General features: G+C 44.3%; 1 protein-coding gene across 1 annotated transcript in view; it reads right to left on the bottom strand.

Moving 5' to 3' along the window:
• rftn1b (raftlin, lipid raft linker 1b) overlaps nt 1-25,558 on the bottom strand; it is a 138,855-nt gene that overhangs the window by 91,951 nt on the left and 21,346 nt on the right. Inside the window, exon 2 of the mRNA XM_080897319.1 lies at nt 23,570-23,753. Within this exon, the coding sequence (XP_080753445.1) occupies nt 23,570-23,717 (148 nt within the window). The 5' untranslated portion in view covers nt 23,718-23,753. The remainder of the gene's footprint in view (nt 1-23,569; nt 23,754-25,558) is intronic.

Genomic DNA, 25,558 nt, shown 5'->3' with positions numbered 1-25,558 from the left:
TGTGGTGCTCAAAAATCAAACCACACAGAATAAACAGGAGGAAAATGGTAAATGAAAAATTGGTGGAGCATCTGCCCTGGGGAAAAATTCAAAGTCTTGGCCGGAGGAGCGAGGAAAATCTCAAAGTAGAAAACAAACTAGACATGTTTTTTTTCTGTTAAGATGCCCTTGAGCAAGGTTCTTAACGGCCAGCTTCCCTGGTAGTTTTGCTGACTGGCACCAGACTACGGTTGTTCTGGACCAATCCTAGGTCTTAATGTCCGTAACGAAGTGAGTGTGAAGGGCGCTGCTGGATAAGAGCACACAGCAGAGGTTTCTGGGTAAATAAACATAAAAACAAATAGCCTGGATGGCCAGCTACATGTTAATGCAATTGCTTTTCTTTGTCTAGACACAGCATTTAAGGCTATTTGGGCGAATGTCTAAATACATAAGCATTTCTCTGTATCCAGAGCGCCAGGAGAAGCTTTTACTGGAGATGGGGGTAAAACCAAGTGAAATTCATCTACTGTTCCCTTCGCTAAATGACTTGAATGCTGTACGGCTTAATGAGAAAGCATGGAATCTCTTGATCGGAGGATAACTACCTGTAATTTGTTCTGCCAGTAATAAGGTTTCTATATAGAAAAGGAAAAAGGTCTGCATCTTTTCTCTCTCTTTCATTCTCCATCTCTCGCTCCCTTTCTCTGAGGAACTCAAGTGTGCCTCCATCACCAATCCTCTGGCTGACAGGAGGCCTCCAGAGTGCGTTTTGTCCGCACGACGCCACCTCCTCCGCTGACAGCCCTCAGTTGCCTGGAGACGTTGCTTGAGAGACAAGCTGCGGTAAATGAGCAGGTTGTTGATCAAAGTCCACGACGGCTCCACTGCTGCGTTCTCAACAGCGCGCCACTCAGGCGCCACACACCACTCTCGCTTCCTGTTCTCTGCTAACTACAAGTTGTGGGCTTTTTCCGTACAGTACACCCTGACATTAGCCTCCTGTCAAATTGCATTTGAAGCATTTTCTCCCAAGACGTCCCGGCTTGATTGGGGGTGGGGGTGGGGTGTGGGGTGTTCTTCCATTAGCAATGCAAAAGACTGCAAATTTGAATTTTAAAACATGAGGTTCTGCGATGATTAAGCTCTCTGACAGGCTTGGGATGTTTTGGTGGCACCGTGGGTCTGCCATTAGATGCTTGGAGCTGCTGATTGTGGCGCATAATTTGCTCTGAAGGCTGCAACCAGGGCAAACAATTGTTGTTATTGCTGTTGTCACCTGTCAGCCAAAAAAAACCAAATTCACTGCTGGTAAGGAGAAAATCAGCTCCTTATTGTCTTGTATGATAAAATGCTCCTGAGGATTTTTCACCGTTATGCCTGTAAGAGTCTGGTTGGTGTGTATGCTGCCAGTGGGAAAGCAAACATTCAAGTAAAAGTAAGCAATTCATCTACACTTGGAACTGCATCTGCTGGCCAGTAACAGCACTTTGTATTTAAAATGGGCAACAGCAAGGTGGAGTGATGTCCCTCTAGCTAACAACTGCCATAAGTTCTACCACAAGCCACTACTATCCTACTCAGCACCTGACCTAATGGTCTACAATAGAGAAAACAGTGTGCACTATGGCACTTGAATTGCAGCTTGCACCAGAAAAAACTGCCATTTGGCTTAGGCCAGGTAGTTAACCTATTATGCTCAGTTCAGCTTCTCGGTTTAGCTCCCTTTCCCTTCCCATTAAGCCAGCTGTCTACTGCTTGGCACCGTCCCTGAACTAAAAAGTTCATTGAAAAAACTGACATCTGAGATTTTGGTTCACAGGGACAAGATTTTGCACACCCTGACCTTATTATTTGAAAGTTTAATCAGGTTCAACATAAAAATAAAAATTACCAAAAGAAATAAAAAGCATAAAATGTTTACTACAAAGTTGCAATTTGCTTCTCTGATGTTTTTCAATTTTCGTGAAGAGGTGCATGTTGCTCAGGTGAAACTTGTTTTGCTTCATGGCAGTCTGCATTGGCATTTATCAAAGTCGCACAGCTTATAATCACAGTCACAAAAGTTGCAGCTGCATCTTAAAAGCAACATCAGCATTATGTCTCAGCACGCAGAACAGCTCAATGACTAATTGTAGGGTTACCCCCAGATTCCTCAGGCCAGTAAGCAACAGTATGCTTGAAAATCTCACCATGTGCTTGTGAGTCAAAGGTTTTTGAATGTAATCATTAACACTCTACCAAGCAGTGTCTAAATATTACAGCAATCGGTGTTTTTCCATCGCGCAATAGTTTTAAAAACCTCACATTCTGCTCTTTCTTTGTATGTAAATTCCTAAAATAAAAATACTTAGGGGAGGTCATGAATGATTAATGAATCCGAATCACTGGTAAGTTTGGACTAAAGGATGAATCAAGGTTCAAAGATCAAGAAGGAAAAAGAAAAGAAAGACGTTGTTTTGGCCGTGTAGTAATTATGACCAAAATGATATATTTTTTATAGAAAAATTTCTGAAACCATTAAAAAAAATGTAGTACACTCACACTGCAGCGACTTGTCAAAGAAAGCCCCGTTCGGAAGCACATCCTGCCTTATTCTCCATTTTTACTCTAATGAGGCCCAAAGATTGTAAAATGCACATCATGCTACATGCAATAAGATTGCAGTCTGGTCACTCAGACCACAAACTCATCAGAAAAATGTTTATTAAGGCCACAGATAATTAGAGTGTAGCATTGTTGTCTCATAGATTTTTATATACAGATATAAGCTTACATATGTTTTTAATTTTTTTAATGAGAGAAGTTGCCATCTCAGTGCAGATTTAAAGTGCTCCTCCATTAATTTTACAGTTCAGTCTTTTATATTCTGTCTATGCAGTTAATAGTGTTCTACCAAAACACTTCTATTACATCGCTCAAACTCATAACTCATAAACAAAAGGGGACATGCGACGCTAATCTTTGGTTACTACCTATAATGTTATACGAGTCAGGATTGACATTAATGTAAAGTGCTACTTGACTGGTTGGCAGATGCGTGCAACCACAGTGCAGTAATTCTAGTCTTTTAGCTCTTAGGGACATTTAATCTTTGGTCCTTAAATATACTCTAGGGATGTGCAAGCGGACAATTTACCATTTCTTTTCATATACTGGCGGCTGACGTGACCCATGCTGTCCCCCTGCGGTAATTTCTTGAATGAGAGGCAAATTGTAAAGAGCTTTGAATAAAAGCCCTATATGGAAATGCAGTCCATTTACCGTTCCATATAAAATGCATAAGTAGTCATTATGCACACACACCACCCCTTGTTTTTCCTGCTGCTTGTCTAAAAGTCTGTCAGTGGCAACTGTCAGATAATCCTCTCAGCCTCTCTGGTCACCAGGTAGAGGGGCTGTGAACTACTCCCTGAGTGCAAGATAAACACGGAGAAGTGGCATTTAGAGGTGGAACAAACTTCCAGAGGACATTTGCCACATTCCCATCATGGCCATCTTTTAATTCCAGGTTGAAACTTGACCTTTACTACCCATTTTGGCTTCTTCTTCTCTTAAGTTTATGTCGCCCTTTCTGGACTTCTGAAAGATTTTGATTGGTTAATCTTTTCACTTTATTGCTGCTTCTGTTAGTGTATTATTTAAAGTATTCTGAACTGCCTCTTTCCATGTGTTAACTTTTTACTATTTTATATTTTGTTTGCACAATTTAAGCTGTCACATACCGTGGAGAACAGGTCTTAAATCTTATCTATGAACTAACTACAGCTGATAAATAGTAGTAACGTTGCTGATGTAACACCATAACACAGGAGTAAAGATGGGCACTGGGGAAAAAATGAAGCACTTGGTGAGCGCGCACACACACACACACACACACACACACACACACACACACACACACACACACACACACACACACACACACACACACACACACACACACAAAAACACTCTTACAGCAAGCCCCAAGCCCTTGACATTCCTCCAGCTCAACCATTGATGGTTGATGTCTGCAGCAAGAGCTGTTTTTGCCTCCTCAATTACTACTGAGGCCCTGACGGGAGAAGAACCCGACATGTCACTTCAGATACTCTGCTAGGAGAAAGCCTGTCCAAACTACCTGGCTGGGAGAGGTTCAGTGTCAATGTAGAGCTGCGACAAGTACCGCAGGTATGAGTAGGAGTGTCAAAGGTAGCTTTAGGGACATCACAATTTGATGCTAGATGTGCTGTGATCTTGATTTGGGGAAACATCTGGGAATTTCCACCTGTAGAAACGCACTTGTCACATTTTTCTCTCACCTCTGACATCTCAGCTACGCTTCTGCTACAGCTCATGGGTTAGTAACTACAACTGAAATCATTTCCTGTTGGAGTGGAGGGGTGAAGAGTGGAAACACTGGTCAATGTAAATACACCTGAAATGGACAAAAAGTACCACTAAAAACCAGATAAAAGGTGCCGTAACATCAGTGAAACGTAAAAACAGGCTCCGCCAACCGTTAGTCTGTTCCACACTTACAAGTCGCGGAGTCAGTCTAAAAATAACAACAAAGTGTGAAATGGTTTCAGGCTTGCATATTGCTCTTGACTGTGAAACTGTACAAGGGCTCTGGTGACCTGCTTGTTGCAGAACAGAGCAGTTTAAAGTTGCATCCGAGCTTTTTTCTGTCCGAGTCTCGAAACACTCAACCCACTTTCGACCTGAGACGCCCGTCTTCTTCCTGTTATTCTTAATCTGCCTTCAGACCGTACATTAATGTATAATAATCCAACCGAAATACAAAGATGAAGTGGTTCTGGTTAAAAGCCAAGTGATTTACATTATGTAAGGTGCAGGTCAGGTAACCCTCTCAAAGTAAATTGAGTTGTAAAGTTGGCACGATAAACCTGCAGCACCAAGCAAGCCAAATTGCTGTTTGACTGCCAAGGTGGACTTTGCTTAATTTTCTTTTCTCTTTGTCACAACAGTTACTTATTCTTCAAATGTTACATGATTTGCTTATACTGACACTAAAAATTCAGTAAATTTAATTTCCTGGCAGAGAGATAACATCCATTTATTAAGCTTGAATGCCATCACTGATCAATATCCAACCTTTAACAACTAATGAGATACTACTTGATGCATCTTCAGTGGCTCAGTGAGGTGCTGTACTTAGAAAACTATCATTTTCTATTGAGCTAAATGCTAACATTCACACAGCTAACATAGTAACAGTGACTGTGCTAAGCTACCTATTTACTAGGTACTATCCTGCCATGCTTACTGTAGATTTGAATATTAAAAAGCTGGCACTTGCGAATTAGCACAAGCACAGTTGAGGCTGATAGGAACACCATAGTTTGCAGGCATTTAATGAGATGAATTTATTTTTCATATGGTAAAAATGAAACATGCTAAACGCTTATTCTATACTTATATATGATAAGACTGTCTGCACTGAAACAGCACCTTTGCTATTCTATAAAGCATTCACACAGCAGTCCGTTCAAATCCTCACAGCACCAAATACAAATTCTGTCAAAGCCACTAAAGAGAGATAAAGTGATGCCCACTGGCCGATGTGCTGTGATGCACCGGCCACAGTGAGACCGATGTCTCACTCCCCTTTTGTCATGAATGGATGACTGTGATGATGTCTTTTGGACCAAATTTAAAGGCACAGTAAAGCATCAATTTTAAGTGCATAGCTCTAATGTAAGGGGCGCCGTTTAACCCAAATTCCTAACTTTTTCTACTTCTCCTTATCGGTGTTTAAGCCTAACCAGCAGCTGAAAGTAGAAAACAAAGTAGAAAACACCAAGCTCCCAAATGGGGCATGAACCGCAGTCTGCTGACTGACAAACTTGTGAGCTCCGTATTCCAAATGCAAACGTTGCCGCTCTTTAAAAGAGCAACATTGTCTGTCAGCACCCATATTATTAAGACACCACTGACAAAGACCCCTTGTCCACATCTCTGCAACACCAACAGGATCTGACAGAACAGCATTATCTGATGCTCTGAGTGGAGAAGACTTGAGGTTCACTGAACACTACATACACTGGCATGTGGCGGAGCTGGGATGGAACTTCAAAGCCCAGACATTTATGCCCAACCTGAGGGGTAGACTATGAAATAAAAGCATTGGGTTAGTGAGGTATGCTGTCCCTCAACACATAACCCAGTTTTATTTAGACTTTCAGTTTTACACGTAACATTAGGAAAGAACTGCAGCACCGAGACTCCACTGAGACATACAATACATACATCAAGAATTAAGAATGTTTTTTTGCTGTGATCCGCTCTTGCATGTATTACAGTTTAACATAATATTTTTTTCATTTTCCTCATAACTCTCCATGACCTATTAGTCTGTGTTTAGCAGCACTTGATTGATCAATTTTGTGTGACAGAAGAGGTGCATCAGATTCGTGTTTTATGTGAGCGTGCACCGAACTGAAAGAGAACGTTTTACAAAGAAACTTTATAGCCAGTATCTGAGGTTGCAGAGCAAACTTGCTTCTTAGTACACCCCTCTGCTCTGCCACCTGAGCCACAGCCATCTATCTTATCTGAATCATGCTTTGCTTCTGCTATCATCATTCAGTGCTGGCACCTCACAGCCTGGCAAAATAAACTTGGAGGAGAACAACACGAGGCAAGGAGAAACAAAGACAGTTCAAATCTGTTGGACGTTAAGGCAGCCTGGAAGGCACTTCATCCTGCACATGCATGTTAGTGCAGCTGTGTCAAAAGAGCTTATGATTTAACTGTCTCACAAATTACATTATTGTAGTATTCATTGATGCATGTGGTACACATTTTAGCTAAATCACTATATGCGTAGCAGCTAAGACTGCAGCTAAATGCAGCTCAACAACACCGAATGTATCTGTGAGCTTTGAGGATTTTAATATGGCCGAAGTTGTTGTAATTCATCTTGTGATGGCCATGAATGTCCGTACCAATTTATTCAAGAGTTCTTGAGACATTTCAGTTCAAATCAAAGCTTCACTACAGGCCAAAGAAAGGTAGTTCCAGCCTTATATAACAACTAGACAATATATCATTTAATCCTCATTCAGACTTTGAGGTGGAGGTATATGGATGGATGGTTTTAGACAATTGAGATTTTCACTGGGCTGCACTGGAGGGCCATTGGGAACCAGAGACCAGGCGTATGCTAATAGGAACACAGTGCTAATCCATCACCCGTCTCTACAGAAATAATTAAGTCAAATTATAGACAACCCCCGCAACCGCACCTTAATCTCCCTCCAGATGGGGGCCCTGCCGTACAACAGGTGGCCTCTCCTCATATGAACCTGCATCCCACCACTGTCATTTGAATCCCTGCAAACAATGGTGGACCAGAGGAGCCAGACATCCACGAAATACGAGACGCGTACATAATTATGATGGAGCGAGCATACATGTGTGATATCTATTTCATAATTAACCATCTACTGTGACTCTGACACCTGTCTGTGTCTTTTGTCTGTGTTTCTAACAATGGGCTGAAAAGGGGATGCAAAAAGCCAGTGCGTTCAAATGGCAGCCTTACATTGTAATAGTCCAGAAAGATGGAGTCGTCGTGCTCTGTTTTTAGGAGTCAAAAGAAGCAAACACAGTGCCTGCACTCAACATACTTAGTACTTTATTTGATTTTTCTAGTTTTTTTTATAAATTTTGCGGCTTGATAGGAACATAATGAGACATATTTTCACAGCTGTGGTGCATGTGGACATAAAACCTGGACAAAATGGTTTTAAAACCGAGATTTAATTTAAAAAAATACAGAACATTATCGTAAATCGTTCAACTGACATTCAGCTGCAAACCTACCGCAGGTAAAACTGCACAAAGGTGACGAGCGCAACCTTCATTCCCCTGCCCGTGATAGTGTCTGCACAGCATGTTTACACATATCATCATACAGTAAACTCTACCTAATCAGTGTGCTTTTGCCCTCAGTCACAGAAGAACACAGAATTATACATCCATGTTGCAGCTGGGGATGATGAACTCTGATTGCTTTCCCCTCGTCCCTCTCCCATGACTGCAAATTCATCACACCGACAAATCGCTCCCTGCATCCCACGTGGGTGTGAGTGCAATCAAACTGTAACGTGCACACAAGTCGACCCCAATCAGCACCCTGTTTTCGAATGCCACCCATTGATGTGATGGGTTGAAAACATAAGCAGGTCTGAAGCATCTCAATTCCTATTTGACGGTGGCTTCGGGCAAATTGTTACTCTGTGCCGGCAAGAGTGAAATCACATTAAAGGCCTGCGAGTGCACCGTACCCGCAGATAGGTAACTCACGGCACCGTCTCTCATCAGCTTTGCAAAGATTCAATTCAGCTTTGCTCCGCAAACATTTTCCGTGAAGTTCTCGCCCCGTTTGTCAAATACACTTAAATAAAGCAGCTGCTTTTTTTCACTTATTGATGTCATGAGTAGTGAAGGCCTTACTGGAGAACTGATTTCAGAGTAAACTGTCTCGCAGAGGGGCGGTGCTACAGAAACATGCACTGCTTCTGCCAATTCTTTCTAACGAGTAAAAACTTCAAACAAGCTTTTGAAAAACGTTTGCTTTCCAAATCCTAACACGTCCGCTGGGAAGGGTCAAGACGACTTCAGAAGATACGGATGTTTTAGCTGAAGTTGGTTAATGGGAGTGGGAAAACATCTGGCAGAAGGAGACAGACTTCCACAACCATTTACAGTGGAACTGTCGGGATATGTCAAAATCATTGTCTTTCATCCATGCGGGTGATTCAGCACTCGCACAAACCAAGCCCAGAAGTTGGATTGAGGGGATGAGTATTGTGCTACGTCCAGCAGACAGTCGTTAAGTACATTAATGAATGTCTGTTTCTATGGAGGGCCACAACTACCAAAATGAAAAATACATTTAGAAATAAATATATTCATCACTACATAAACTACTGTGCCAAAATGCCAAAATATGAAAATAAATGCTTATTTATGGTTTCTTTTCTTTGTATTACTCTTTTTTAGTCGTATAATTTCCCTCTTTATTTCTTGTTTTCTGTTTTTATTGACATATGCTTTTAGAGTCATTGGTTTATTTACCTTTATTTGGCTGTTTTGAGTCTCTGTACTCTTGAAGACATCAAGAAGTGAAGGTGCTTCTTAATTGCAATTTTATCTTGATGCCAAAGCAAACACCAGACATACGCTGTGCTGTGTTGCTGTCTCCATTTTTGATGGAAAAGCTCCAGCACCTACACCTCATCTAAGAAGGAAAAAAACAACCTTTGTTTTCCTGTCAGTGTCTATTATCACAAAACTGAAGACTTTCATTTCATTTTCAGATAAGTGCTACCAGAAAATGACACCTTTTCTAATACAGTGATTGATGGCAGTGAAAAGCAGGCTGGCTCCCGTCAATGTCATAAGTAATTTTTGTTTCAAAATCGGAATTTCGGTTAGCTGCTTGTTTTCCAAAATACATTCATGGCATTAAACAGAAAATAACAAATGTTCAACACTTTATTTAAAGCTGAAGCCATTCCAAGCTGATGTGAAGGACACAGTGTTGAACTGAAAGCAAGTTTGAAACTGTTTCTATGTCAGCTGGAAGAAAGCTGAGATTTTCAATATAAAGCTGAAAAATCATAGTGATTCACAGTGTTTGCTGTATTTTCACTTTCCTAAGAAAAAGAACGGAAATGGTGAGACCGTGCTTTGTAATGTCACTGAGCAAATACTCGCTGCTGGAAGAAAAATCATCACTCAGATTTTGATGATTGTTTGTTTTCACTTTGGCTGAGAGATCACGTGACTCCTTCATGAGCTGAGAAAATTGTCCGACCTCTTGTGCTCATTAAATCATCTCGCAGCCACTGGAGAAATGCATAAGCATTCCTTAAGATAAAATCAACCTTTTTTATTTCAGATCATTAGTGCCAATATCTTTACTTTTTCACAATGATAACTTGTCTAATTTGTCTAAGCATCTATACAATAGCTATCATCTGAGATCTGAGAGAATAACAACATGTTTGGCCTGGGCAACGCTCTGTTGTTGCAAGTAGGCAGGAATTGAGGTCAAGGCTAAGGTCACTTCCTGTACATTCTGCTTGTGTGGCTTCAAAGGCTCCTCACTGTCTAACAATAGCTGTAGCTGCATGAAAGAGCCTCTTTTTATTTTTTTTCACACACATAAATACATTTGTTCCTCTTCGGGAGGTGCTACCAGGGCCAGGCCAGAGACCAGTGGAGGTGTTTTGTTAAATTTAGATTGTTTGCTCCTCTGCTGTGGAGACCCTGATTGCATTTCAACACAATCAATACTGGCATATTGGATCTGAGAGAGAGGGCAATAAGAGCCAATAAAGCTTTGAGGGGGCGCTCGGGTGTATTGTCTGTCAGGCAGGCAGGAAAACAGCAGAGGCCGCGTTAGAAGAAGCAATAAACAGGAAGCCTCGACAAAACTGTGCCGCGTGCAAACACAGCTAAATGCGAGACAACCCGACGTGGACCAAGACACAGAGGCTCTGAACAGATATGTCACCCAACAACATGTGTATATGTACAAAAACATACATATAGGAGCCTCAAACACCACCCACAGTCCCTATCTCAGATTCTATCTCTTCCCCTCATTTCCTCTCTTTTCAAGACGCTCACAGTCACTTGCTCATCTGATGACGCACACAGGTTCCCCACCCACATGCAGAATTAATATCTCAAAAATAAAACCCAAAGAGCCCCAGGATATGTTATTTTGCCATAGCACTGGGAAAGGTCTTGATAACAAGGCCTTTTAGAAAGCGCAGTTATGACTGGAATCTCATAAATCTTCTGGGATTTTTAGATTAAAAAAAATCCAGATGCCTCTGCAGCTGATCGGAAGGTCGGGGGTTCGACTCCACTGAACGGCTACCCTGAGGTACCCCTGAGCAAGGTACCGTCCCTACACACTGCTCCCCGGGCGCTGCACTGGCGGCTGCCCACTGCTTCACTGGGTGAATGGGTTAAATGCAGAGGAACTATTTCCCTATGGGGACTAACACGCACACGTTAGCTTTTTTAAACTTTAAAATGCCTCTCTAAATCTCACTTGCCATGGTACACCTGCTTCCATTTAGTTTTTTCTGTTATTCTCTGGCCCTCTGACCTCCCATTTTATTCGCTACCCTCCCATCTCCCACAATAAGAACTGCCAGCTGAGAAACCTGTAACACACTCAGTGAGCAGGCTCAAAAAATCTGATTCAAAACAGGTGCAGAATATTTTGTATATATATATATAGAATAGAATAGAATAGAATAGAATTCAACTTTATTGTCATTGCACATGCACAGGTACAGGGCAACGAAATGCAGTTTGCATCCATCCAGAAGTGCTTTAGTGATATAGATATATTACAATATATATTAGCAATAATATAGATATGTGAGTACGTGGCGGGGCGTGGCCTGCGGTGCCGTGCAGAGGAGGCGGACGCACCTGCACGGCATCCGCAATCACGCCCCGCCGAATTAAATATTGTACTGGGTCCTGTGGTTGGGTTGTTGGTGTTATGTTGAGCTGGAAGCGGGAGAGCTGCAGCTCTGAGTGCGAATGTACAGCAACCGTGTAGGGATTAATAAAAGCAGCAAAATGCCACTGGGTCTGCCGTGGTCGTTTACAGTGGTGCCGAAACCCAGGACGGGAGGCACGGCAGATCCAGGAGTGGGCCAGCAGAGGGAGGAGCTGGCGAGAATGGTGGCCGAGCTGGCGGCCACGCAGCAGGAGCAGGCGGCGGTGTGGCGCCGCAGGCAGGAAGAGCTGCAGGACCAGACCGAACGCCACCTGCAGAGGATGGAGAATCTGGCGGCGCTGATCCGGTCCTGCCCGACACCACCGCCACCCCCACCGGCGCTTCCCAAAGGCGCTGGAGTGGAGGAGATCCAGTCCGTGCAGGCGCCCGTGCCGGCCCCCGGGTTGCGACCAACTAGCACGCAGCCTGCCACAGCGCCTGTCCCCACACCTCGCGTGGGAGCCGCTGGGGCTCTGCAGGGCCCGGTGCCCGTTCCTGCGCCCCGGAAGAAGGCGGCGGAGCTGGCAGCGGTGGAGGCGGCGCCCGAGGAGCCGCTCCAGCCGGGAGAGACAGCGGCGATGGCGGCGCCCGAGGAGCCGCTCCAGCCGGGAGAGACAGCGGCGATGGCGGCACCCGAGGAGCCGCTCCAGCCGGGAGAGACAGCGGCGATGGCGGCGCCCGAGGAGCCGCTCCAGCCGGGAGAGACAGCGGCGATGGCGGCGCCCGAGGAGCCGCTCCAGCCGGGAGAGACAGCGGCGATGGCGGCGCCCGAGGAGCCGCTCCAGCCGGGAGAGACAGCGGCGATGGCGGCGCCCGAGGAGCCGCTCCAGCCGGTAGAGGGAGCGCCGGAGGCGCAGCGAGGGGAGCTGCTCCCACCGGGAGGGGCGGAGAAGCCGCGGGATAAGTCGGTGGTGCCCGTGCTAGGGGAGTCCGCGCCACCGAAGCCCGAGGTTAGCGGGGTGAGCAGAGCGGCCTCACCTCCACCAGAGGCCGGTGCCTGCCGGACATCTGCCCAGCCGCCTGCGAGCCGGGGCGCACGACCGTACCAACAGCGCTGCGTCCACCTGCCACGCGGCCGACCTCCGGACCAGCTTCGCCGACGCTGCTGGGTTCGCAGGCGGCCACCTGAACTCACAACTCCCCGTCGCTTGGCCAGGGCCCGGGGGCGCCGACGGTCCGGGCTGATCCCCTCTCCCGCTCGCGGTGGGGGGGAGTACGTTCGGCCGGATGGTTCCCCGGCCTCAGTCGGGCGATGGGGGTATGTGGCGGGGCGTGGCCTGCGGTGCCGTGCAGAGGAGGCGGACGCACCTGCACGGCATCCGCAATCACGCCCCGCCGAATTAAATATTGTACTGGGTCCTGTGGTTGGGTTGTTGGTGTTATGTTGAGCTGGAAGCGGGAGAGCTGCAGCTCTGAGTGCGAATGTACAGCAACCGTGTAGGGATTAATAAAAGCAGCAAAATGCCACTGGGTCTGCCGTGGTCGTTTACAGTGGTGCCGAAACCCAGGACGGGAGGCACGGCAGATCCAGGAGTGGGCCAGCAGAGGGAGGAGCTGGCGAGAATGGTGGCCGAGCTGGCGGCCACGCAGCAGGAGCAGGCGGCGGTGTGGCGCCGCAGGCAGGAAGAGCTGCAGGACCAGACCGAACGCCACCTGCAGAGGATGGAGAATCTGGCGGCGCTGATCCGGTCCTGCCCGACACCACCGCCACCCCCACCGGCGCTTCCCAAAGGCGCTGGAGTGGAGGAGATCCAGTCCGTGCAGGCGCCCGTGCCGGCCCCCGGGTTGCGACCAACTAGCACGCAGCCTGCCACAGCGCCTGTCCCCACACCTCGCGTGGGAGCCGCTGGGGCTCTGCAGGGCCCGGTGCCCGTTCCTGCGCCCCGGAAGAAGGCGGCGGAGCTGGCAGCGGTGGAGGCGGCGCCCGAGGAGCCGCTCCAGCCGGGAGAGACAGCGGCGATGGCGGCGCCCGAGGAGCCGCTCCAGCCGGGAGAGACAGCGGCGATGGCGGCACCCGAGGAGCCGCTCCAGCCGGGAGAGACAGCGGCGATGGCGGCACCCGAGGAGCCGCTCCAGCCGGGAGAGACAGCGGCGATGGCGGCGCCCGAGGAGCCGCTCCAGCCGGGAGAGGGAGCGCCGGAGGCGCAGCGAGGGGAGCTGCTCCCACCGGGAGGGGCGGAGAAGCCGCGGGATAAGTCGGTGGTGCCCGTGCTAGGGGAGTCCGCGCCACCGAAGCCCGAGGTTAGCGGGGTGAGCAGAGCGGCCTCACCTCCACCAGAGGCCGGTGCCTGCCGGACATCTGCCCAGCCGCCTGCGAGCCGGGGCGCACGACCGTACCAACAGCGCTGCGTCCACCTGCCACGCGGCCGACCTCCGGACCAGCTTCGCCGACGCTGCTGGGTTCGCAGGCGGCCACCTGAACTCACAACTCCCCGTCGCTTGGCCAGGGCCCGGGGGCGCCGACGGTCCGGGCTGATCCCCTCTCCCGCTCGCGGTGGGGGGGAGTACGTTCGGCCGGATGGTTCCCCGGCCTCAGTCGGGCGATGGGGGTATGTGGCGGGGCGTGGCCTGCGGTGCCGTGCAGAGGAGGCGGACGCACCTGCACGGCATCCGCAATCACGCCCCGCCGAATTAAATATTGTACTGGGTCCTGTGGTTGGGTTGTTGGTGTTATGTTGAGCTGGAAGCGGGAGAGCTGCAGCTCTGAGTGCGAATGTACAGCAACCGTGTAGGGATTAATAAAAGCAGCAAAATGCCACTGGGTCTGCCGTGGTCGTTTACAGAGTATATTACAGAAATGGGTCTATTATGGTATGTTATAATGTACACGGTATGAAGTATGTTGTGAATATTCTATAACTATAAGTATGTACAGGCTGTAGTGAGTACAAGCTATGTACAGGATATGAACAGGATATAAATATGAAAAACTATACAGAATATGAAATAAATAACTTTACAGAATCTGGGATATACAGCTATACAGAAATGGGAACTATGCAAGTTGTAAACAGTTGTAGGATTAAAGATTATCGAATGTACAGAATGATTATTTACACAGAGCTATACAGTAGTGCAGTTAAGATAAGTGAGGGTGTAGATAGTTTCTACAGAGGCTATATAAAGTGCTAGTGGTTGTGAGTGGTGGTTCAGTCCATGTTATTATTGTGTTTGAGGGTACAGTTGTCCATTGTGGGTGTGTGTATGTTCAGTCCATGAGTTTAACGTGGGTCAGATGTCAGGAGGCAGAGTTCATATATATATATATATATATATATATATATATATATATATATATATATATATATATATATATTAGGGGTGCAACGATATTCGTATCGATATTGAACCGTTCGATACAGTGCTTTCGGTTCGGTACGCATATGTATCGAACAATACAACATTTGTAATTTATTTTATCAACTTTCCTTCTGACGATGCTGTCTGTGTTGAGCGCTCAGTGAATCTGCGTTCGACTACTCCGCCTAGGCTGCACTGTCGAGCGCAGATCCACTGAGCGCTCAACACAGACAGCATAGTCAGGAGGAAGAGCGCAGGGCAAGCTAGCGAGACAGAAGTTAAGCTCTCCTTGTAACATGGACCTCCCCCACTCTCATTCAGATCTGGCGTTTGGAATTATTTTGGTTTTCATGTGACGTATGACCCTGAAGGTAAGCGAGTCATGGACTAAAGTAAAACAGTATGTTGGATGTGCCATGCAATGCTTAATTACATTGGTGTGAACTAGTGTGTTAGCGCAGTTAGCTCGTTAACGTGTTGGCCGTCTAGCCCCATGCACGGGGCGATCGGCGGTAGCTCGTTAACGGAGATTTGCCGTGTTGTGGCGTTAAGGTCATTTCAACGAGATTAACCTGAAAGCACTAGTGGGAACACAACGAATATGACTGCACATTTACGCCGACATCATCCTAGTGCAAAGACAAAAACAACAAGCATGCTACTAACTTTAGCCGAGTCATTTAGACAGCTGTTAGCACGTGATTCTCCTTATGCTGCTGAGAATATAGCCCAGAAGAAGCGGATAATATAGCTTTTATTTTGGAAAGAGACATTTCTCTGTAATAAACTCTCTTTTCCAAAGATGAGTGATTCCTCAATCAGATACAGGGCTTGCAAAATCGCTAGCCTGACGTCCTGGAGCTAGCGATCTTTCCAGTCGGGCTACAAAAATCTATCTCTTCCCTGCCCGTCGGGCTATTGTAGGAAAAATATATGTCAATGCTTTTGCATTCTTTCAGAAATGTAGCTGGGTAATTATGTCATTGGCATCGGTGAGCCACTGTCAATATGTGACATATTGAAATCGCGTTTGAATTTGCGCTTGTTTTTTTGCTTTCACTTTGCAATGACAGCACTGATCTGTGAGTGATGATAATTTGTGCACCAATTCCTCTGACATCGTCTTATTAATTGTTAGCTTACTATGCAAACATGACAAGTGAAATCTCCCGCAGCAAGCTTAAACATGTGAGAGGTTGATCGCGCAGAGAATCGCTGAGCTTATGTGAGTCCGTGTGTAAAAGTAGCAGTATATATATTTTAGTTCTGCTGAGCCAAATAAGACAGGTCGGGGTGAAGAAGTGACAGCCAAAGAAAAGCTTACCACAAAACGGAGAAGTTATGACAAATGAGACTATAAGGCAAAAAGAAAGTGCAGCTTTATGGTTTCATGGACAAAAGAATTTCTGTGGCTGCAATATGACGAGCTAAATAACCAGGGCTGCACATAAGTGGTCCGCAGGTGCGCATTCGCTGTCAAAATAAAAAACGCGCACAAGGGTTAGGGTTAAATTTAAAAACTGTACTTTTGAGTTAAAATATATATTTATAATTTTAATAAATGACAAATTAAAAAGGCATGAACATTTTTTTGTATCGAAAAAATATCGAACCGTGACACCAAAGTATCGAACCGAACCGAACCGTGAATTTTGTGTATCGTTGCACCCCTAATATATATATATATATATATATATATATATATATATATATATATAATGTGTGTATGTGTGTGCAGAGGGAGAGAAATAAAAGACACACACATCATGTACCTGAAGCTGATCTGGGTTAACTACAACAAAGCCTTCAAACACACGTAGCAGCCTACACAGAGTATGCAGCATTACCAGAAAAGCTAATCTTAAACATACTGCTGAGCAGGGAGGGAGGGCGAGGGGTGGGGGAAGAAAGAGGAAGGAACCAGGCAGAAATCTGCGTTTCCTGTTGCTGAAAACTTTGTCAGCAGTTGCAGCGGTTTGAAGCTTAACGAATGGAACCTGCTGAGCTCCGGCTCTGTCACACGCGCCTAAAATGCTGCTCTGACATCTTTGTCTCAGCAAACGATGGCTTGGCATTTTGCTGCCTGAGTGGCTCGAAACAATACAAGCAGCACCCACTAAGTGTGCCACTTACTATGGATGGAGGAAGAGAGAAGACGCTGTGACACAAGCCTGAATTTGCACTGCTGGTTTGGCCGGCGGTTCATGGAAGATTCCACGATTTTCCACTAATCACGCTGAATACCTTCATCAGGAGCTCTCAGTGTGAGATAGACGAACTGTTCTTAAGGAGGTCCAGATTATAAATTCACTATTTTCCTAACATAATCACCACTTGCCCCTTTTGATTTCTCAGACCATCAGAAATACATTTCCGATTCAATTCACTTTGGGCTGCATCTAATTTACAATTTGGATTTCAGCTGTACAGCCACACTCTGAGCACTGGGAATATAATGGAAATATAATGTAAAAACCAGATGACCGTGAATTCTGTCTTCAATGTCATTCTCCCCTCCAATAGCTGCGATTCAATTCCACCTCTCAAGCTGGGGAGCCAGGGGATAAATCCAGGCTCCCCCGCCATCCAAGGACTAATCTCCCCTCGGAAAGCCACTCCGGCATGCAGCGTTCCTGCTGACCTCTCCCACAGCTCTGTCTTATATCTGAGTGGAGTGACGGGAGGGAGCTACTCCTGTGTGTCACTCACCTGCCGCCACAGCTACAGCTCATATTAACAAGGGGACTCAGGGCTCCAGGGGTTTTGCATATAAATGATGTGTCTCATTCCCGAGATGATATCAAACGGTGTGTCTAGTCCTTTGTGTGTGTGTGTGTGTGTGTGCGTGTTATGGTCTTATGCCTGTTCACCAGTTTTGATTTCAAGGACGACATCTTTATTTCTCCAGTATTTCCCGACCACATGCCACAAAGCTGCAACATATTGAGCATGTTTTCAATCTTTCATTCCTCCTGATGTTTTTAACATTTCAAAAATCACATTTTGGGAAATAAGATTCGTGCCACGCATCCCTGAGTGTGTTCGCTTGTATTCACAGTCAAATGGCTCCTTTCCACGCCATCTAACGCGAGCTTTCTCTCAGTTCCCCGTGGGGTCATGATCTCAATATCAAACAGACTCTCTGTTTTTGTTTTTTTGCCAGGTCTTTCAGAGGCGATTGAATGCTATCAGCAGAGTGACCGTGAAGCTGAATGCATGCTTTAAAATGATAAAGAAACATGAGGCAGCAGCAGCAACTCATCACGCTCCTGTTTAGTGCTGAGCTTTTATTACGTAGAGCTTTCCACTGATTTACTCTTTCTTTCATCACCGTTTTTCTGCAGTAGAAGGTGTTATTTTCATACATTTGGTAGCCAGTTAGTAGCCTGAGGGGCCATTGGGGCGGGAGTTGCAGAAAACTATGATCTAACACCGTGGCAAGCAATTACTATAAACATTATTCACAGAGCAGTAGTCATAGTAATGCAAACTCAACATCATGAGGGCATATGGCCTTACTCGAGAAGAGAGAGGTTAAAATAAAAGCGACACAGAGGCCGATGTCTTTGCCACATTTATTCCACAAGAAAGGTTTTGTCTTATGTCAGATTTGTTCACACAGACAGTGATAATGGTTTCTGAATCACCACTTGACTTTCACAGTGTTTTGTAGTGCTCTCCCCTCACAAGCAAAATGTTATAACATGTGGTGGGTGATGCTTACACGCCAGAACTGTAGGATGACCATATTAAAGATATCTACTCTCAATGATGTCACTGAGCGCCAAGAGTAGAAAAAACTGACTGAAACAGCTTTTAAGAGCAGCCTGAGGCCTGTGCTGCAGTTATAAGTACACTGTTACAACGGTGAATGCACAGTTTTTCTTCCCGTTGTCTCTGTGTGTATACAGCCTGTGGGCACTGAACCACCAACTACCTACTATTCAAACATGTTGTTTATGAGGGGCAACCAATCAGAAGCAACGCGGCCCATATGAGGAGGAAGCAAAAGTAAAACAACTTGTTTCAGACAGCTGTTTTAGTTCTAATGGGTAAACAAGGTGCATGTTGTTAATGCAAAGCTACTCTAGTAGGATAAAACTGTAGAGCTGTGAAACACAATGATAGGCCATATTTAATGAAATCACAGTACATATAAATCAGCTTTTATGTAAACTGTGACAGTAAAAGAACACCACAGCTGGAGATAAAGCAGATAAGCACAGGCCAGCACGATCTGAATTTGACTCTGAGTTTAAAGTTTCGGCTTCCGACATCAAAAGATAACAAGAGGAACGCTCACAGGGGGATCATTATAGGGTGCCACTTAAAAGTTACAGTAACACTGAGCTGAAAGGGAGGTAAAAATGGCACGCACTTCTCGGGATTCTTGATTCTGCTGCTTTAAAAACGATCACAGTAAGGTACTGCGACAAAGAAGGTGAACTGAGGTCAAACAGGAAATAATAAATGACTCCTGGTTAAACACGTTGGTGGTTTTTTGGTTCTATTTTGACAGAGCAGTGCAGCACAGTTGCGGCTTTAATCGCTTATGAGTTCAAGTATTTTGGCCACTTGTAACACTGAAGTCAACGTTTATCTCTTTTGTTTGTGCGTGAGTATCCAGCAGATGCGGTGCACATTGATTGTAATGGTCTCACTCTTCTGCTGATTAACAAGTGGCAGTCACATGCTACCGAACGCCGGAACGAGACAACAAAACCATGGAAGAGAAACCGACAAGCCGGCGATCGTAAACCAATGTTTTAAAGTGTTTCATGAAAAAAACATAATCAGTGCTTTTACTGCACAAGAGATACATTTGCAACACAAGATTGTTGTCTGTGTGTCTGTGGCTCAGGTGGAAGGTCGGGTTGTCCACTAATTGGAGGGTTGACGGTTTGATCTCCACATAGTCTGAGATGATGGATTGTTTTTTCTTTTTAATTTGTTGCTGGATTCACAAATCAATACATTACACAAACCAAGAATTATGGTCAGCATAAGGAGTTACGGTAAAACAGTAATTCACCAGTAATTGTATAAAAAGTGAAAGTATGTGCAAAATGCAGACGAGGTAATTGTCTAGAGAATTCATAGTGGGCCCAATGTGTCCCGCCCCTGCACGCTGTAGCCGCTGCCCAAAACAAACAGACGTTTTCCTTTCATACTATCTGCTCTTTAGCCGTGGTTTGAACCTGACTCACCAGACATTCACATGTGAAAAAGACTACAGCATGCCTTGCAGGACCGGCGGGGCTGGTACATGCTTTGGTACAATACTGGGTTGGAATGAAACCCACATCAGAAAACTCCACAGGGTACCTTTTAAGAGCAGTAAAGACAGTTAATTTTAAGAGTCATAAGTGATTAATTAAGAAAAGTATGTGTAATTACCTAAAGATGTAGTGTAACAAATGTTCTGTTGGCGCTGACAATGTAAGTATCCATAGTTATGTCCCTGCCCTACAGCTCTACCACAGACTATTTTCATATTCATAATCTTTGACTCTGCCTTAAATATTTTACAGGTTTCCTGGAGAAAAGGCCAGACACATGAATCATTGCCTACACTTACATACATGCTACAAGGTAATTACAGCCATGAGTAACACACTAACCCTTCAGCCTGAAAATCTGCTGATGCATGAAGTGATTCAGACACTCGACCGTGCTCCCAGGATTATTTCTCAAATGCAATGTGTTCCTAGCTCAACTCGGCAGACACACACACACACACACACACACACACACACATATATTTTAAGAGATGAACAAAGGCAGAAACATAGACAGAGGCGCACTGACAGTGACAGAGCGATAAGGCAAGACAAAACTGATTACAGTAAGTACCAACCCCCATCATTAAAGAGCATACTTGAAGATAATAATGTGGCCATGAACCAATGACAAACGCACGCAGTTCAACAAAAGGGAGGCACCCATCCACCTCCCGCTACCCCTTCAAGCCCCACCCTCATGTCAGGTCCCATATGACGGAGGATAGAAAGCCTCCCTGCCCCCCGGACGCCCACATTCCCCGGCTCCTTCATCCATCCAGTCCAGTCCGCCTGACAAACTAATGGAGACTAATCAACTGCCAGGACGAACACGTTGCACACTACATCTCCCTGCTTCCCGTACCATCCACCCCCCTCCACTGCAACAACCGCCACCCCACCAAAACTCACCTCCCGCAATCATTTTAGCTATAACTGTCAGGGGCAGAAATAACAGAGTGATAGCTATATATAGCACCCTGACTCTCCGCTGGCCTAGTACATACACATACACACTAACGCACAGCCTTGTCCCTGCGCACATTCATTCCCCATTAGCTCACCTTAACCTTTATGACCTCCATTATGCGTGTGACCTTATTCTAATCCTAATTCTAGATATAATGTTAAATTAACCTTCACCTGAACGCTGGAGTCAGCGTCTGTCTATTCAGTAGCTACAGGTCGGCAGGTAAGTTTACACTTTGTAAATGAATGTCTTTTCCAGCAACACAGAAACCAGTGGGCTGAGTGTGTTTACACAGAGTCTGACAGTTGGATTCTAATCATTGAAAGCACAATACCCATTTGCCTATGTTTTATCTGTTTTTAAAAGTATCATCCAGGTTATGACTAATAGCCTAATAATAATGTGGGATTAGTCTTCTAAACGGCCCGAGGTGTGTGTATGCTTCAGTGCGGTTTCTTTGTTTTGATTCTGCGGGCAAGCTGCAAAATGTCATGGGAGTGAACTGGAAGCAAAGCTGAGTCTTTGAAAAATGAAAAGTACGCCTTGCAGTTGAAAAAGAGGAGGGAGCTCTGCTTTTGGGGGGCATTAGCAAAATTACTTTCCTGTAACAACAGCATGAAGAATAATGGTTATGTTAGCATGCTTTGATTAGTATTGCACACTTAATTAGGACCAAAATCTTGTCCGTGTGCGTGCAGACTACTAATGCTGTCTCCTCAGATGACCATAACATATATATCAATATATGTATTTATATATGCATTGTGTGTGTGTGTGTGTGTGTGTGTGTGTGTGTGTGTGTGTGTGTGTGTGTGTGTGTGTGTGTGTGTGTGTGTGTGTGTGTGTGTGTGCCTACGTGTTTGCACCAAGCACGCAAACAGAAGAACAAAGTGTGTAAAAATGAGTTTTTTAGCAGCCACCGTAACTAAGCACATATTTTCTTTATCTCGTGAGTCTGTGTGATTCATGCCAGCAAAATGCAGCTCAGGAGACACCTGCTGCAGTGGGAACTACCACAGAGGCAGTTTGGAGTGTAGTGGCATTGTGTCTATGTGTCCTTCTGTCCTTCTGCCTGCCTGTGGACAGATTCTGTTAACACACTTTAAAGACCGGTTTAGTCTGACACCTGTGCTGTCATTCCCTGCACTTTAGACTCCCTATAATGTTTATCTTTATCTGATTTAACTTAGGTTAAGTTAAACCAGATAGGTCAAAGATGGATGTGGTGTGAGTACTCTCACCACAGCTGCAGCTGGTGTAATCTCATTGCTTAAAACTAGTTCAATTTAAAATACTGTACCTAGAATTCTGTGCCGCTTACTTGAAATCCAAGCAGTTTTCACACAAATCATCTTATTAGTAGACGTTTCGTGCCATAACAAAAGTGAAGATGTGTGCTCCTCACATGCATTACAAAACATACAATGTAATAGCCAAACCATGAAGTTTGGTCTCTGCATCTCAGGAAACAGCACCAACCTTCATTTAGGACAGGAAGTAGAGGCGGGGGGATTTCTGCCTGAATCTATGTGAATATGTGGGCATCGGTATATGGATTCTACCCTGTAAAAACAAATGAATCATTTCCATATTTCTTTCCATGGCTCAAGCAGTCTCAGTTTGACTTTAGGCGTAATCTTCATCGTTAGCATGTCCACTTTCTTTCCAGCCCACCAGGCAGGTCGGAGAGCACAGACATTCAGGGCAGCTGAATCATTGTAAAATCACAGTAAAACTAGCTGAAGAGAAACAGCTTTGTGACCTTGAACAAAAAAGTCCATCACCGCAGCAGGCCACCTTTTACTTTGTTTGCATCCCCTGCTAGCAGCTTGGACCCTACCTCCCATAATTGATGGTCGCCAGCAGGAAGTTTGACATGGATTGGTCTGGAAAGTTCTATATCATTAGCATGACGTGAAAGCATGACTGACTAATTGTCAGAAAAGAAATTATAATGGATGTTGCTATACAGGGAACAAGCACTAATTAACACTGTCATTACAAGAAAATGCTGATGAAAATTACAGCTTTTATTCCACGAGTGATAGATTTCTTCTGTGCCTTAATATATTTTATTTATTACTGGCTGTTTGATATTGTACTATTTTTAGAAGGGGACTAGACAGATTAATTGTACTGGAGGTAAAGAAAATCACACATAGAGCACAGAATGGTGTATTTTGTTGCAGGTAATCCCTTGGAAAACGTGTGAGGCACGCTGATCCCTTACTATGCAGAGATATGATGCAGCAAAAGCCTTGAGCTAGTCATATAATTTCAGCTGTGCATGTGAAAGATTAGATTGTTATGGCCCAGCAGCACAAAAAAAACATTAACATATCAGTTACAATACACTGATCAATAGCAGTGATTGTTGCACAGAGATTTGTGTACCTCAGTGGTAAATATTGTGGGTTGCACTCTAGCTGTGGTTTCTGAAATTAAAAGGATCGAAGGTTTCTTTGAACACATTTAAAAGAAGGTTGTCCGTCTTACCGTCTTTGCCGATGAGGAAGTCCAGGTAGCGGTATGTGTAGGCCATGCCCACCTTGGTCTCCACCTGTGGCCTCTTCAGGGTGGAGTAAATCTTCCCTGGACTGTTCTCCTCTGAAACTGGTTTCATCTTGCGTAACCCGCAGCCCATGGCTCCACAGTTTTTAGGTCACTCTTTACAAAGACCCTACAAAAAAATGGACAAAGTGCTTCTTTAGCTGAGCTAAAAAGTAGACATTGCATTGCAAAAAACAAAAACAATAAAAAGCATGATTTAAAATAGATTATAAAAAAAAAAAAAAAAAACTAGCGAAGACTTATTCAAATTTAAAGTAGAGCTCTTAACAGCTGACAGGCTCTTGTGATCACTGGGGAACAATTAGCATTCCATTGTGATGTTTCTGTCACTCACAAGTTCATAATAATTCAAAGACTTACTCAAAGTAAGTCAAATAACTCAAAGACTCAAAGACTTCTGAGATATAAGTGTTCTGTTTTCCATCTTGCTAACCGAGCTACAGTTGCAAGAGAGGTTTATCTTTTGCTTTGTGCTATGGAAACAAATTGAACGGGAACTACGGATGGATTTTAAACTGCAACTTATTGCTTATTTGAAAAATTATAATAGCAAATTATGTGAACTGTAAAACTAACTGTAACCCCCCCCAAAAAAAAAAAAAACCAAAAAAAAAAAACCAACAACACCCGTGCACAGGATTTTGTGCACCAGTGGTCAAAAACAATAATATACAATAACAATATATAGCTACAAACCATAACTTGGCTTTCCAAGCTTTGCAAATGGCCAAAAGTACAATGTTGGCTCTTGCTACTATAATCAAAATGGGTATAATTTTGTTGTGTTCATATCTGCTGTGAGTTTCAATTGAGAGTTTTAATTCCTTGTTGACCACCCTATTAAATAAAGCTGTTTCCATTGATTGATTAATTTGCAGACGAGGTAACTGTTTTGATCCAATGAAATTAAAAAGTTGTTAAAGCTGCTCAACTTTTTTAAATTCCTCCAGATGTAAAAATGTCAGCAGATAAAAATAAAAGATGTGTAATTTGGTCTTTTTTTACTGAATGAAACAGGAAGGTCGGGGTTAAGTGTCGTATGGTAGTCCAGTTATTGACCTTTTTTGCTACATTAGATAAATTTGTAGTACAAATTTGATTTACCGCTCATTTTATGATTGTTTTTGTTTCATGTGTTTAAATGATCACACACGTTTGAATGGCCAATGCCAAACAAATGCAGACGATTCACTCTGGTGGTCACCCAAAAGAAGAAGACTACATCTGGGAAATTACAAAAAAGTTAAGATTTCACTGAGTACTAACCTCTTCACAGTAAAGAGGACAAAACCCTGGGTGCAGACCTACAGAAGTGAATAAAGCTGTCTAAATAACAAACAAATCTCCTAACCATATCAGTGCATATGTGATCACATTTTCCAGCTATGCATGTGAAAGGAGCATTAGTTTAAATTTCTATGACCGAGTAGGGCAAAATCACTTTAATGGATCTGTTACAATGCACGGATCAATAGCAGTGATTACTGCGCAGAGGTTTGTGTATCTCATTGGTAAATATTGTGGATTACGTTGTGGATTTTTGGCAAACCTAAGTAAGTGGTCAGGTACAGTCTCACAGGTCCTCAACGAGCCAGGGTTTAAAATAAAGCTGTTTAAATAACAAATAGACTTTCTAACCATGTCAGTGTGAAGAATGTGTAGTTCTTGTGCATCACTGATTCTTTATTCTAATTTTAGGTGATAATTATTTATCTGTAGTGAATGCCTAGTGTGTGGCCATTCTATATGATATAGCTTTACTATTTCATGAAATAGTCAAATGTCTCAGTTTCAACATTAAAAAAAAATGTTTGTGAATAACAAACAGCTTTATGAGATTTGCAAATCACTGCATTCAGTTTATATTAACATTTTACACAGGATCTCAACTGTTTAGAAACAGATAATGGAAAA

This window comes from Rhamphochromis sp. 'chilingali', assembly GCF_963969265.1.
Source record: "Rhamphochromis sp. 'chilingali' genome assembly, chromosome: 11".
NCBI lineage: Eukaryota > Metazoa > Chordata > Actinopteri > Cichliformes > Cichlidae > Rhamphochromis > Rhamphochromis sp. 'chilingali'.
This window is presented reverse-complemented; position numbering and strand designations above follow the sequence as displayed.